Genomic DNA, 13,895 nt, shown 5'->3' with positions numbered 1-13,895 from the left:
ATAGACCTTTATTTGGCTGCTGTTATAGCTGAAACGTTCAATGTAATTTTCAGAGACTGAACAAATCTAATTAACAAATGTTCATGGTTATCTCTTCAAATGTGCTAGAATTAAACGGAGCTCACCAAAGAACACAAGAAACACTTGCTCTAAAGGTAACAGATACTGTATTAAAAATAATAATAATAATTATTATTATTATTATTATTATTTCGATCAAAACAATAAATTGAAAGATTTTTTATCAATGCCTACTGGTTATGTAATTCTTATGGATTAAACGTGAACTTCACAAGAAAGCATTGCTCCAAAATAGATTAACAATTGTTCAAAACAATCAATAGATTTGGGGACACTTAACATTATTACCATTACCAAACATTTTTATTTTTAAAGCCAGGTTAGCTGATCTTCAGTTAACGTACATTCAGAAAGCAAGCCTATAGAAATAGACTATCACAAAACCTTGAATCATGTATTTCATATATTTAATATGAATGTACATGGACTATCTGTGGAATGGCAATATAATGTTAGTTTGTGATTATTTAAAGACTGCCAAAAATCCAAAGAAAAGTAGCCTAATCTTTAGCTAATTTAAAGACTTGATTTTTTTAAGTTCTATAGTCTCTTGAGAAAAAATGGCTTGTATTTAAGAGGTAATACGGTGCAGACAGAAATTGTACACACGCACCTGGTGAATTCTGTAAGGCGCCACTGAGAGACAAAACAGGAAATGTAAAATCCAAACCACAAATTAATAATGTGCATTTTAATTCCATTGCAGCATAACCTGTTAATTTTTTTATCACTTGGATTAAACTTAACTACTGCATGTAGGAAAAGAAAAAAGAAAGAAGAGAAAGCGACAGAGTATTATTTAATTAAAATATATGAAGCTAAGCAAATAATAAACACCCAATCCTAACATATATTTGTTGTGTTATTTTAATATTAGACTATAATTTGTTTGATACTTTTGTATCCCTAAAAGTATTATTTGTGACGTAAAAAGTGTGACAAATCAAAGTGTGCATAATAGTTCTCTGAAAGTCAACCCGGATTACTAACAAATATAAATGCAATTTTCCCCTCCGTCTGACTCTTATGTTTGTTGATCCGCTGAATCTTGTAGGCCTAGCTGTATGGAGTGTTGCTCACTCACTTTATATAAACGACAAAATGCACGCGTGACATATTTTTTTTCTTCATGCATATTTATACAAGTTGCTTGTGGATTTTTTAGTGCGCAGAATCTATACATTGTTTTCCGTTGCGCAGCTTGTACCTACCTGTAACTGAAAAGAGGTCTGTCTTTAATCAGGTTCTGAATTTTGTCTGTTATCACCTGTGTATTTACAAATGACGTTTCCGACTTGTCAGTGATTAAGTGATCTGGAATCAGACGCATCTGATATAAGTATGAAATACTTACGCACGTCTGCTGCTTGATCTTGCACAAAATCACTGCTCATAACCCATTCCTAAAAATTGAAAAAAATAAAAAATAAAAAAATAAAAATAAAAATTCCAATCCAGGCCGTTGTTGAGAGATGTCACCAATGTAACAATTTGGTTCACAAATTGTTTTCTTTTAACATCAAATTTATTAATCGAAGGGATATAAGGGAAATTTAAAGTGCCATGGATATGTTAAAGAAGTGTCAAAAATGCCACCAGGAATTGGCACATTTTTAAAAACTAACTATTAATAATAATAATAATAATTCTTTGAATTAACGGTCCACACATCAACTCTTTCCTCAAAAAAAAAAAAAAAAAAAAAAAAAAAAAGCAAAAAAAAAAAAAATCATCACGTTTGTTTATTTAACATGCTAGGAGTAAGATAAACATCCAAAAACAAATAGAGTTAAGCTGCAGTGAAAACAGTGGTGTCGTTAACTAGGTTATCTCATTAGTGCCCCGTTGCTTTTGCCTGTTATTCAATCGCCCGAGTGTAAATTAGATTCAATCCGGTTGCTATCGCTGCAGGTCAACAAAACATAACTTTTGTTACTATTCATTAATTATGAACCTCGATAAGCCGATAACCAGTTAGATATTGTATACCAAAGAGAAAGGTCAAGTGCCTTGCACGCGCTGCACTCCTTGCGTTACACATGCACTTGGGTCATTTTCTGGCTGCATGCGTTGACTTGATTGGCAACGACATTCTTTTAAAAAAGGCACTTTTTTACCCAGCATTTAGCCCAACATATAATGTCTGACTTGCTGTTATTGCCCACCGAGAACAGCCGGACTGTACTGCATTTTACATACGGAGTAATTTAAATAGGCCTACATATTTATATATTACAAAGTATATATATATATATATATATATATATATATATATATATATATATATATATATATATATATATACTTTGGACTGGTCCATATGTGTTGATATCTATAGTGTATTGTTGATTGCATTAGATAAATGACACAAATGCCACTCGAGCAGAAAGTATAAATGCAATATCAGACTGCAAGGACATTTTCCTAATGCACATAAAGGGACTTCAGACCCTGCAAAATGCGTGAGAATAACAAATGGGATAGTTATTTTACCCATGAATGCACTGATAGGTTAACCGCTCAAAGCTGGATTCATTTACTGATCAGCTCAGAGTGTCTGCATGCAATTCATTGGTGAACAGTTCAGAGTGTCTGCATGCAGTTCATTGGTGTACAGTTCTGAGTGTCTGCGCATGCAATGTTTTCCACTACCAGGGGAAAGGCACAACATATAATTTGCTGTACTGTTGCACTTTGAAGGCGGACATCCTCGTGACGTTTTCTTTTTCTTTTCTTTTTTTCTTCTTCTTGTCCGTGAATTCAAATTTAGTACCGTGATTGACAAGATCCTATTCAAATAAAACATACCGCGAAGAGCGTGCACACTTTTTTCAAGCCGTGCACGGGAGGCGTGGAGCTCGCGCTTCTGACATTCTCTCTCGCAGTAGCTCTTCTCCTGCGAGCCTTAATGACATCAGCCAGGTACCGCGTCTGAAGAAAAGTTTTTTGTTTTGTTTTTTTTAGTTGAAGAACGAAGTTTTAACACGGCTGGACGTGTACGAGCAGATCTTTTTAATTGGAGCATATAAAGCCGACCATGCCTTGCCAAATTCCGTGGGAATAGTTTGTTTTGAAAACAGTGGAGTTAACCAACATCGCCAAAAGGCCAATTCCGAACGAATGCAACTTCGAGTTATTGTTTGTTCTGTCTCTGTTCTTGACATGGAATAGCTCGGAAGGGGGAGGACAGGGGGAAACGGCGTTCCTTGACTCGGTTCCTCGCTTATGGACGACAGTAGTCCGCTTTCTCCAAAGGCAAATGCTTTCAGTATTGCCTCTCTGATTTCAGCGAGGGAGCAAGCAGGAAACGCAACATTCGAAAAACACGGCATTGGCCTGGACAAGCAAGTGGCGCAAAACTGCTCCGGATCCTTTAAAATGCATTACAGCACTGTCACGCGGGAGATGGAAGGTACGGGCACGATCTTGACATTAACCTTGTGATTTGTCGGTCTCGCGCAGTTTGTTTAACTTGACGCGCATAGCACATTCGAGTCGAGAAACTTTCAGTTAGTGCCACATCAGAGACACGTGCATTTCAATATTTGAATGCAAACATATTCAACAAAGCATGCTCTATCCATACACTATTTTACGCATCAAATAAAGTGTTGTATATCTCCGCACACTAATTTGTAGAAATAGCCTTAAACGCATAACGCACATATGTTGTTCTAAGCTGCATATTACAACCTCGATCTTACATGCACGTATAAAATAGCCATTGCATGGTCCCCAGATAACAGAAACGTTCAAAATAAAACATTAACTCATTAACTAAAAATGCGCGAGGGATAGAAATGGTTGTTTGAAGTGTCTCCGTGTAGCTATTGAAGGATGAGTCTGTCAGACGAGCAGTGTCACAGATATAGCCGATTGCAAATCTGTGAATAAAAGGAAATAACATTGTAGAAATCGTCCGGGGAGTTGCGCCTTCGCTTATCCCATGCACATCCCACGACATTAGATGTTTTGTTTGTCATTGTTGCGCGGGTGTTTGTTTGCTTTGCAAAAAAAAAAAAAAAAAAAAAAAAAAAAAAAAAGAAAGAAAGAAAAAAGTTTACTCTCCGCCGTGCCAGCTAAACAGCCTATTGTTAGAGCAGGGTGATGTGGGCGATACACTTATCCAAAAGTAAATGGGTGCCGGAAAGACCATTATAAGGGGCGCACTTCTCTGTCATTCAGTCACGTCCCAAGGCGAGGAAAGGCACATTACCTGCAGTTCCTTATCTAAATAGAAATAAGAACCGGTTTAATCGCAAAGGGGAGGCCCTATGCGAGAGATAAGAAAGAAGTCTGGATTTCAGTTTAGCATATAGCAGTGGTGCAGGAGAGAGGGGCCGCATGGAACAGTTCAGCACGCAACCCTTCGTAAACTGCGGAGCGCGTATACGCATAGGTTTATGGTAATCGGCAATCAATCCAAACTTACTAAAATAGTTTAGAAAGGCGTTTTTTACAGATTCAGCAAAAACGAAGGCATTTCTTGCGCTGGTTTTTATCCACAAGTAAGCTACTACTCCTGATGTGTTAACCTAGGAGACAATCGCTCTTAAAGTTCTTGGATACACCGACTCTCATAAACGCGAGGACGGCTTTTATTCTCTTGGGGACATCGTGCAATTACTTTCTGTTTGATAACCATAGGCGAACACCTGAATTCACTTGCATATTTTTGCTTTGGACTCTAGTCCAGCGCAAATTGTAAATCCAACTTTTGGAATGATTTCAGCAATATCAAGCCCGTGGCTGACGCAGCTGTCCCATTTTTGCGATGTTGCAGCCTTCACGACCAGCAGCCTGAGCAGTCTCAATACGCCCGGGAGTTACCATCTCTCTCCTTCCCCTGGGGATCCGTACAGCCACCACGAAAGCCAGTTCGAGCCGTGCCCGGCAGCCCAGCACGGCTACACCTATTCCGGATCCAACCCAGCACAGGCCCCGACGCAGGGAGACACCGGGACATCCAACTGCTCCTCGTCGTCGTCAAGCTCAACGCCGAATAAAACGCTGGTGAAAAAGAACCCTAAAGTGGCCAATATTAATGTACAGTTGGAAATGAAGGCGCTCTGGGACGAATTTAATCAACTTGGAACTGAAATGATCGTCACAAAAGCCGGGAGGTGAGTCGACAGGTTTCTACTAAACTTTAAATGCTCTGATATATATTGACATTTATCTATTTATTTGACTTTGTTTTTAATTTCAAAAAGGTAACACTTTATAATAACTTTCATTAATGACATTAACAAGCATTTAATGCTTAACAGATTAATGTACATTTAAATAGTTAGAAATGTAATATTCATATATTTATATATTCATGTTTGAATGTGCATGCATTACTGACCTGTTAAACATTATAGCCTAATGTTTGTTAGTGAGTTATTAATTGTTCTAAAGTTTTTATTAAGTTTTCAAAAGTTATTATGAAGTGTCACCCCAGAAAATCTTGCCTGAGGCACAAGCAAAGCCGATTAATCGAACCTGTACAGGGAGAAGATACATGTATTATATTATTGTATTATATTAAGTTCAATAGGTCTGAATTGAACAGTGCATTAGCTTAGCACAATCACTGGTATTTAAAATGAAGTGTAAACAGCTCATTGTGTGTATTTACACAGTGATAAGACAGGATAAGCAGATAGCACGAAATACAGTTAAAACATGTTTTTTTTTTTTTTTTTTTTTTTTATCACCTGTGTCTGGCATTCACGATTGATACACTAGCAGTTGCATAACTGTAGTGTCCTATTTTTACAGCCCTTTTGTTTATTCAGGTGAATGTCGAATGCTTTGGTTTGCCATTTCTTCTGGCAGAACAGGCCATGATTAAACGAATGCATAATAAATGAATATATACTATACGACTAAGATAAATGTCTTGAAAATAATCAAAAATGGGAGTGCGAGCCCACACATTCACACACATTTGGATATGACCAGGCCTCGGCCAGAAATGAGCACTGTGTAATGCTCTAAGGAACATGTTATGTTACGTTTTATCTTTTAAATGAAAGTCACATTGCATGGGAAAGGCAAAAGGGAACTAGCTGAAGAACGCTGAAGTCACTATAAACCTCATTTTAAAAGCATTGCATCTGCGTAAATGTTGACAGTGAGGTCACTAAACCACTGTATGGACAGTTTATTTAGTGTTATTTCCTGCAGCGTCAGTGGCCTACTAAATCTCCAAAGCAGTTCACTGGGGAATAAAACATTGCATGCATCATATAAACAAAACTCATAGTGCTCGAACAAATTGAGGGTATCTTCCAGTAGGTATAGCCGAACATTGCAGGAACACTCATCTGTCTGTTAATATCTACAATTTATTTCTGATCTGTAGCGTATTTAAAGGTCTGCAAAACAGACTAGCAACTGTATTTATTGCTATAGTTTAGACGAAGAAAAAATAAAAATAAAGAAAGAAAGAAAAAATAATCTCGACCTCAAGTAGCTAGCTACACTGGAAAAAAAAATACTTTTATTTAAAGGCAAAAAACAACATGTATACCAATTTGCACCTTAATGTATTTTTACACTGTATCACTATTTGCATCTGTCATTCCAAAGGTGCTCGCTACATTGGATCTAAGGGAAGCACTTTAAAAGCTACTTTAGCTTCACCTGTCCAAAACTAGCACCATGAAAAGACACTCACGTTCACTGAACAATGATTCCAGTATCACTTTAACTGATATGCAACATGTGGTTTCCCTAAGCTTTAGAGGGTATCTTACGGTTTCAGAGTAATGTATTTGTAGATCCGCTTTTAAAAACAACTTTGTCCTTGTATGTTTGTGCTAAATACGCGGAGAATGCATGCATGTTTGTGCGTATAGAGGCCTATATGCGTGTGTGTAAGAGATGTATATGAAGTGTACTGGAGATAATTTCAGCGCGTAAAAGTAGACCTAAATGTGTGTGTGTGTGTGTGCGTGTGTGTGTGTGCGTGTGTGTGTGTGTGAGAGAGAGAGAGAGAGAGAGAGAGAGAGAGAGAGAGAGAAGCTTTTACGTATGGCTTATTTCAAATCAATTTGTAGCCAATATAAGCATGCATGGACAATTTGATCTCGAGAAATGTATCAGCAAGATTTGCACAAACATATTTTGAAATTTGATATCATATGAAAGAAGTCAAAACAGAGAAAGATTTCTCAATCGCATGAAGAGAAATTGCATTCAATTATTTTCTCTCAAATGCAAAACCTTAATATAAATAACCAAACGTATTCTATCTGCATTCTCCAGGCGAATGTTTCCTACGTTTCAAGTCAAAATATTTGGAATGGATCCAATGGCAGATTACATGCTCCTGATGGATTTCTTACCAGTGGATGATAAACGATACAGGTATGGCATAGACATACTATGCATTACGGACACGCATACCATTAATTGAGAGCACCAAAACTGAATAATTCCAGACATTGAACACATTAAGGATAACCGTTGTGATATGCATTTGATAAGAACAGCAATAGTAGATATTTATAGTATGACGTATAGTTGATTTTTTTTAGCCTTCGTTAATAAAAAAAAAAAAAAAAAAAAAAAAAACACTAAATTGATTAACAAATCACTTCGATTCATGCACATGTAAATATGAATCTAACTGAATAAAATTTTCATGAGACTTCTAACTACTTGAATGCATAGTGCAATAATGCGTAATGGCATTGTTTCTAAGCAATTATAAAGGGTTACCGAGCAGTACACCACAGATGTGTCCCTTTCCAGGTGGCGCACTGAAGTCGTTTTCCATTCTCTTCCCTATGTTAAAGGTATGCCTTCCACAGTTCATCGTGGCTGGTGGCTGGGAAAGCTGATCCAGCGACTCCAGGCAGAGTGCACTACCACCCCGACTCACCTGCCAAAGGAGCACAGTGGATGAAACAGATAGTTTCCTTCGATAAACTAAAACTAACCAACAATCTGCTGGACGACAATGGACACGTAGGTGTTACTATTTGCCCGGTCCTACTTGTGTTTCTGAATTTTGATGTATTGAGGTGTTGTCAAATTTCATATTTATTAGAGAACAGCACAGACCAGTGGAAGATTGTGAGTAAATGTTCTTAAATTAGTTTTTCTGACAAGAATACATTTTTAAAGGTAGTATTTAATGGCGTTATAATGATGTGGTAGTGGAAATAGTTCCAAATCTCTGTTTATTTTTGAAGTAGGCCTTAAAAGGTGTTAATTATACGGTCATAAAATTACAGCGTAATTGCAAATGAACATGGAAAACGCGTAATGATTAATTATTAATAACGAATTAATTAATGATAAACTGTCGTTAGAACCTTAATTTCTTTTATTGTTAATTAGATGATTTTTTAAATATATAACATTTTTACGTAACAATAATATTTTAATTTTAAGATCGCCCCGGTGAGTATTAATGTGAGGTGGTAAATATTCCAAATTAGGAAAAATTAGACAACAAATCAAAGTATGCGCCAATTAAAGTACGCTTAATGTGCGGCACGTAATTATTGTGATTTACAATGACCTCAAACGGATGTGTTATACAGGAGCTATACACTGATTTTTTTTTTCTTTTTTCTTTTTTCATGAAACTCTATTTCTCTATTGCAGATAATCCTGAATTCAATGCACAGATACCAGCCCAGATTCCACGTGGTCTACGTAGATCCTCGGAAAGACAGTGAGAAATACGCCGAGGAAAATTACAAGACATTTGTTTTCGAGGAGACCAGATTCACCGCCGTTACAGCATATCAAAATCACAGAGTAAGTCCTCATCTCTGACGATAATTAGCCTAATACTTTAAAAAAGATATATTTTCCTGTTATCATATACACCACTGATTTTAGCAAGCATTAAATCCCCCCTCCCCCTCCTTATTCAGAATATTTAAAAAAAATATTGCATTTTTGACGGGAATGAAAACGAGGCTGTGAGAGGTCTCTTCAGTGGCATGCACTGTATAAAGGTCGTAGAGATCATATGATAATTTTCACAATTCGTGTTGGGGTTTTCTTTTTTTCTGAAAAATAATTAAATAAATAAAATCATAGAAATATATATTTTTTCTTCAATACTTGTATCGCCACTTAAACCCATTGAGGAGACTGTTAGTCTATCGTTTACAGCCAAATATTAATTTCCCTGAATAAGGTCTATGAACAGCTATATTGTTTTGTGTAAAATCACAACATTTAAATGAGCTGGTAATATTTTTAGAAGATTTTTATGCAAGTTTTTTTATTACTTAGCTTAAATAAATTGCCAATTTTCATATGACTTTTTACATTTACCTATAAATGTAAGAGCTATTTATTTATCGCTTATATTTCACACACGGCTCTGGTAATCGTCTTTATAAAAAGCAAACATTTTTTGCGAATACAAAAGGCTACATTTTAAAACGATACACTTGACTTACAATACAGTTGAGTGCTGAATAAAGACTGTGGTGTCACTGATGCTCCCGCACAGCTGTCCAGTGTTTTTCTTCTTCTTTTTTTTTTTTTTTCGTCTGTCTTTCCTGCTCTGTCTTCTATCAGTTTGACCTCTTGATCTCTAACTCTCACCGCGGGCTTTACATTTGTTTTTCAACTCACTCCGGAAAATCACGCACACATATCTTCATCCAGCGCTTTTCCACGGCCAAGAGGCACAACGGCGCACCTTGATATTTAACATAAATAGCTTTCAGTCTGTCTAGAATTAAATGTTTAAGCATGTTAATGTTAATATAAATACAATCGACGAACGTCTACGCTATTTCACGAATAGCTCACATTCATTAAAGTTGCTGTATACGCTATTAATTGGAGCGTAACATAGCAGAAAAATGAGTTTACCATTTAAAAACGCCTTATAATAACACACGCTCTGGAATGGACTTTGAGAAATGATTACCTGTATAAACAATTTCATCGTCTGAATAAGAATAAATCAAGAATAAATCATTTGGCAACTCAAGTAACATCAAATTTTCACTCTTTCTCTCTCAGATAACACAACTGAAAATCGCCAGCAATCCGTTTGCCAAGGGTTTCAGGGACTGCGATCCTGAGGACTGGTGTGTTGGTTTTTCCATTTGCTTCTGTGTTTTAGCAACATCGTTTTTATAGAGGGAAAACTTCATGGAAATATAATAAGGAATGTGTTATAAGGACCATTTATCTTTATACTGACCAACAAAAATCTCCATTAATGCTAATAGACCAAACAGGTACACAAACTAGAAAAGTACATTAAATATGTATCATTACTGTGTCTGAAATATTATTTGTTCTGTTAGAATACTGTTAGACAAAGCACTTATTCATACATAAAACTATGTGTATGAGTGCACATAACTAATTCTATTTCGCCTACTTTTCAGGCCCCGGAATCACAGGCCGGGCTCTTTGCAAATCATGAGTGCGTTTGCTCGAACCAGGAACCCCATGTCCTCTCCCCCACAGCAGAACGGCACAGAGAAAGGTCTGTATATAATGCACAGCTAACAAAATCCCATTTACCACAAAACCAACGAATGCATTTAAAAAGCGTAAACATAAATTCTGGGAGATTTCGTAGGCTAGTCTACTTTTTCGCATGAGATGGCGAAATCATACAGTCTGGGAGGCTAATACATACGGCTTTATAGTGCTTTATACTTCAAGGAATATTCGAGTTCAGTACAAGTTAAGCTCAATCAACAGCTTTGTGGCATAATGTTGATTCCCACATAAATTAATTTCGGCTCGTCTCTCCTTTTCTAAAAAAAAAAAAAAAAAAAAAAAAAAAAATAGCAAAAATCGAGGTTAAAGTGTGGCACTTACAATGGAAGTGAATGGGGCCAATTTTTTTGAGGGTTTAAAGGCAGAAATGTGAAGCTTATAATTTTATAAAAGCACCTACATTAATTCTTCCGTTAAAACTAATGTATTATTTGAGCTGTAAAGTTAAGCAAGCATTTTTACTGTAATTTTAGGGTTTCAGGGTCTGTTGGCATTAATTTGTCATGGCAAAAATGTGGTAACAGAAAAGATTAGTGAGTGATTTTTATCACACTAAAATCATGTTTACAAGCATATTATTTATGTCTTGTGGCTATACTTTTGAAACAGGGAGGCTTTAATGTTTACGGACTGGCCCCATTCACTTCCATTGTAAGTGCCTAACTGGAACCCAGATTTTTTTTTATTATTTTTTTTTTAATATAAAGAGGGGCAAGTCAAAATAACTTGTTGGGGTAATCAATATTATGCCATAAATGGTGTCGATTTAGCTAAACTTGTAATGAACCCATAATATTCCTTTAAGGCTTTTCATGCGATCAGGTTTATTACACATTCATATTCATATTCATTACTGGTAATATAGTCTGTTTAGGAGCCTACATGAATATACTGTTCATAAACAGACTGTATTCAGATTATGGTGCAAAGGCCAATTCACTAGAATTGTGCAAATAAAGGCAGTTAGGATTTTCAGTCAACTAATGGATCCAGTCTGTTTGGTTTCTTAGCATATATGTTCCAGTGGGCAAAACAGTTGCATTTGTCTAGTTGAGCACTGCAAATTTCAATACACAAAGGTTTGAACAGCTGCATGCCTGGAGGACATGCTCAGACTGAAATCTCTACACAGAGCTTTTTTTTCTGTCAGTGTAAAATGATTTCCTGTGAGAATTTGCCTCTTTGGCAGAAGGACACTTATGACTTATCCTGCCAATCAACCATAACGCATCTTATTTCACAAACTAACTAAATTACATTGCTTTTCCATGCAAGTTCAACTCGCAGGTCTCTAACTCATTGTTTGGGTTCCTACATAGTTTGTAGAGAGCCATTCAACTGTTAATGTGTGTCTATACACAAAAAGGTCTCTAATCAGCAGTTTTTTGTTTGATATAATCCTAAGAAAAACATGTATTACATGCACCTGGTGATAACCACATAATAATATTGTTTAACAACTTACAGTTTAAACGTATTCTTTTTTTGTCCTGAACACAGAGGACAGTAGACGAGAATATGACCGTGACCCCAGCGGCACTACCCTTCATTCTGACCCGGCTCACCAGCTGATGTCCCGAGTTCTCAGCCCTGCTCTTCCCGTCCTTGGTGGCCTACACGCCGTACCCCTCACAGCTGGCCCACGCAGCCCACCCCACGAACTGCGCCTCGACGGACACCCCCAACCGCCGGACACCCTGCACCACCATCCGTACAAATACCCCACCACCTATGAACATTATCTGGGAGCCAAAACCAGGCCATCTCCGTATCCCTCACCAAGCATTAGAAGCCACGGTTACCACCCCCATATGAACCCCACCACAGCCAACATGTACTCTGCGACAAGCGCACCGACTAATTACGACTATGGACCCAGATAATGACAGAACTGCCACTCACTCTGGTTTCCTCAAAATATACAGAAAAAAAAAAACAAACAAACAAAAAAAAACACATACCTTTGTGTTCCAGACTCACGAAACATGAGTTTTGGGTTGGGCACATCTTTTGAAGTGGCTACTGCAGACGGAAAGTTAAACTGTCATATTTATTAAAGGGAGAAATGTCCTTGTGGAATGAAAGGATGAGCTCTGTGGACTCAACATTAGCTCTGGTTTGCCTGGGATCTGAGAATCAGAAACATACCAGGGCAACAGTAGACCTGGAAACTGCAGTATAAGTGTTAAAATAACAAGGTGAAAAAGACTTCTTTAGACAAATAATGCATTATCACAGACTGGAACTGAACTTTTTGTGTGTTGAATGCACTTTTTGTTTTTGCTTTTAAAAAGCCATAAATTATATATTATCCTTGAGCCATTGAGCTTCTAGATAGAGGGAATATCTGCATGTTGCGCTGTTTTCAAGGTGCTAAAATGCCCTGAACTTTTTTTCCTGGTTGAGAATGAATCGTTTTTGAAAATGCTAAACCACCTTTAGCAGGTCCATGAAGCTTGTAACGTGGCACTGACTTATAGCAATTCAAATGAAAACATAACAGAATGACTGTGCTGAACTTGTAAAATAAACATTAAATATTTTACCTTTGAACATGCCCATAACGGTTTAAAATTCTTCTCCAGTTTTACCTTAAGCTTTATATAATTCAACTCTCATATAGCCTGATATGTTAAGGGGGGAGGATACAATTCCATTCATCTGAACTCATACATGTTTAATTTAGAAAGGAATTAGGCATTATCGAATTAGACATTTTGATATATTGTTAGTTTGGGCCCATTTTGTCTTCCAAACATTACTGCCCCACTGCAGATATTGCTCCATTGAAAGTAAAAAGAGGGTGCACAACTGTGATGGTAAAATATTCATCATGCCAGCCAAAAACAATGTGATAGATTATGTCAGAAGATGTCATTTTTGGTTGGCCAGATTAATATTTTTATCTCAATGAAAAGGACATGGCTGAATACTAAACAAATATTGAACGCTGTCTAACTTCAGTTTTATTAAATATTTTAATTCATGTCATTTCCCCCCAAAAGGTTTATACTCCTTTTTTAGACTTGCTTTAACTACAAAGACAGGGTTGAAGTCAGTGTGCTCAATCAAACTCCAATTTCATCATTTGGGAAACCTATACCCACAGGCTACTAATGAATAAAGAAAAAAGAGCTAGAGAGAGAGAGAGAGAGAGATGGGTAACAAATGAAATAAGTGCATGTTGCAAATATTACATGCAGAACATACTTTGTGTATTTACAAAAAGCTCCACAAAAGTTCATTTGTATTACTCAGAACTTACACTGTAATTAAACTGTTACATGAACACTTTAATGTGTGACCCAATATTTATATTTCAAATT

The 13,895-nt window shown here is 36.7% G+C and overlaps 1 protein-coding gene across 2 annotated transcripts; it reads left to right on the top strand.

Annotated features, from left to right (window-relative positions):
• The first annotated feature begins 2,797 nt into the window (after positions 1-2,797).
• LOC127440233 (T-box transcription factor TBX1-like) lies at positions 2,798-13,126 on the top strand. Of its 2 annotated transcripts, none has more exons than XM_051696730.1 (8): positions 2,798-3,493; positions 4,865-5,204; positions 7,339-7,440; positions 7,872-8,043; positions 8,689-8,844; positions 10,075-10,142; positions 10,449-10,549; positions 12,070-13,126. In XM_051696730.1, exons 1-8 carry the CDS (start codon positions 3,307-3,309, stop codon positions 12,450-12,452), a joined length of 1,509 nt encoding a protein of 502 aa, XP_051552690.1. In that variant the 5' UTR covers positions 2,798-3,306; the 3' UTR covers positions 12,453-13,126. The 2 variants fall into 2 exon arrangements, with proteins under 2 accessions (XP_051552690.1, XP_051552689.1); XM_051696729.1 differs by having other exon boundaries at positions 4,814-5,204.
• Positions 13,127-13,895: the final 769 nt, after the last annotated feature.

The sequence above is a fragment of the Myxocyprinus asiaticus genome, chromosome 4 (genome assembly GCF_019703515.2).
Source record: "Myxocyprinus asiaticus isolate MX2 ecotype Aquarium Trade chromosome 4, UBuf_Myxa_2, whole genome shotgun sequence".
Lineage (NCBI taxonomy): Eukaryota > Metazoa > Chordata > Actinopteri > Cypriniformes > Catostomidae > Myxocyprinus > Myxocyprinus asiaticus.
The sequence above is the reverse complement of the archived record's forward strand: the minus strand, read 5'-3'. Positions and strand labels throughout refer to the sequence as shown.